This window comes from Trichophyton rubrum, assembly GCF_000151425.1.
Source record: "Trichophyton rubrum CBS 118892 genomic scaffold supercont2.10, whole genome shotgun sequence".
In the NCBI taxonomy this organism is placed as follows: Eukaryota; Fungi; Ascomycota; class Eurotiomycetes; order Onygenales; family Arthrodermataceae; genus Trichophyton; species Trichophyton rubrum.
In genome coordinates, this window is record NW_003456419.1 from 878,554 (window position 1) to 879,815 (window position 1,262).

At 49.4% G+C, this 1,262-nt stretch overlaps 1 protein-coding gene across 1 annotated transcript; it reads right to left on the bottom strand.

Annotated features, from left to right (window-relative positions):
- Positions 1 to 118: 118 nt before the first annotated feature.
- On the bottom strand, positions 119 to 1,186 carry TERG_07694 (uncharacterized protein; the record flags this gene model as incomplete). Its single annotated transcript, XM_003232028.2, has 1 exon — positions 119 to 1,186. The coding sequence occupies one exon, from the start codon at positions 1,184 to 1,186 to the stop codon at positions 542 to 544; it is 645 nt and encodes a 214-aa protein (XP_003232076.1). The 3' UTR covers positions 119 to 541.
- Between the last annotated feature and the right edge of the window lie 76 nt (positions 1,187 to 1,262).

Here is a 1,262-nt window from a genome sequence, read left to right on the forward strand (position 1 = left end):
TTATTCTTGCTGGGCTATATAGCACTGTAAATGGAGGATCTGGACCGTTTCACGGTCACACAAGAAAAGAAACACACATCAGCTTTATCTAGGAAAATCGTCAACATTATCATCACCGGCCATCCATACGTAGCCCTGCTCCGTTTTCGGCCACCAACAACCAAGATATAAGCCAAGAAGGGTAGGGGACAGTGTATTCCCCACGACATGCCCTTTGGAAGGCATCCTTGTAGACTGGGTGCCGCTGAACTGTATGCAGCAGTTAATGGTTCATAGGTCGCTTTTGGTTCAACCACCGAGCAGTCGGTGAGGCAGGGAGATGGAGCCCACCAACAGGATATAAAAAAGACAAAAAGGAAAGGCAATATCAAGATTACAGATGAGAATTGATAAGTGGGAGAAACAGAAAGATAGATAAATAGCAATAAAAGGGAGAACTTGGTAACGGTGGCCCGATGATGGAGTGCGGGGAGGGGGCGGGTAAGTAAGAGAGGAGCGCAACCGTCGTATTCCTAAATAGAACCATCCCATCACATAAGATTCAAGGGGAAGACTTGAGTTCTAAGCTAGGACTTGCCGTCGAGGCCTGTTTTTGGTTCTGATGCTGTCCGGTGGCCTCTTGGTACTTATCGAACATGCCAGATAGATCCCCCTCACTGATGGCAGATCCGTTCTTTTCGACGATGAGGTTCCTGAGCCATCGGTTCTCCATCTCTAGCTGGCTGACGCGGGACTCGAGAGCCGAGTTCTTGCTCGTCACATCCTTTACAGTCTTTTCCAAGTTCTTCTCACGTTCCTTTTTCTTGATGCGGAAACGGGCACTGGCAGCGGTGTTGCGCCGGCGTTTGTCTTCTTCTTGGGCTAGACGGTCCGCCTCTGAAGTAGTGGTGGCATCAGACTTCCTTTTGGCCGGAACACTGGCCGGCTGTGATTGAGTTACTACTGGCTGTTGTGGTGCTTGTAGCTGTGGTTGTGACTGGAGGTGTTGGTGCTGCGGTTGCGGTTGCGGCTGTTGGTGTTGTTGTTGCTGTTGCTGTTGATAGATAGGAGTAGACTGAGGGAGAGATGTGTTGGCAGGGAGAGGCTGAGTTGATGGATAGGTAGTTGACTGGACTGGGACCGTCGGCTGCTGGGGCTGGAAATAAGGGAAATTGGAGATGTTGAAATCTGCTTTGACCGGATACATGTCGAGTAAGCATGAGCCAGAGGACACATATATCTATTACATAAAACACTCACCATTCAGAATCCCCACGTAGTTC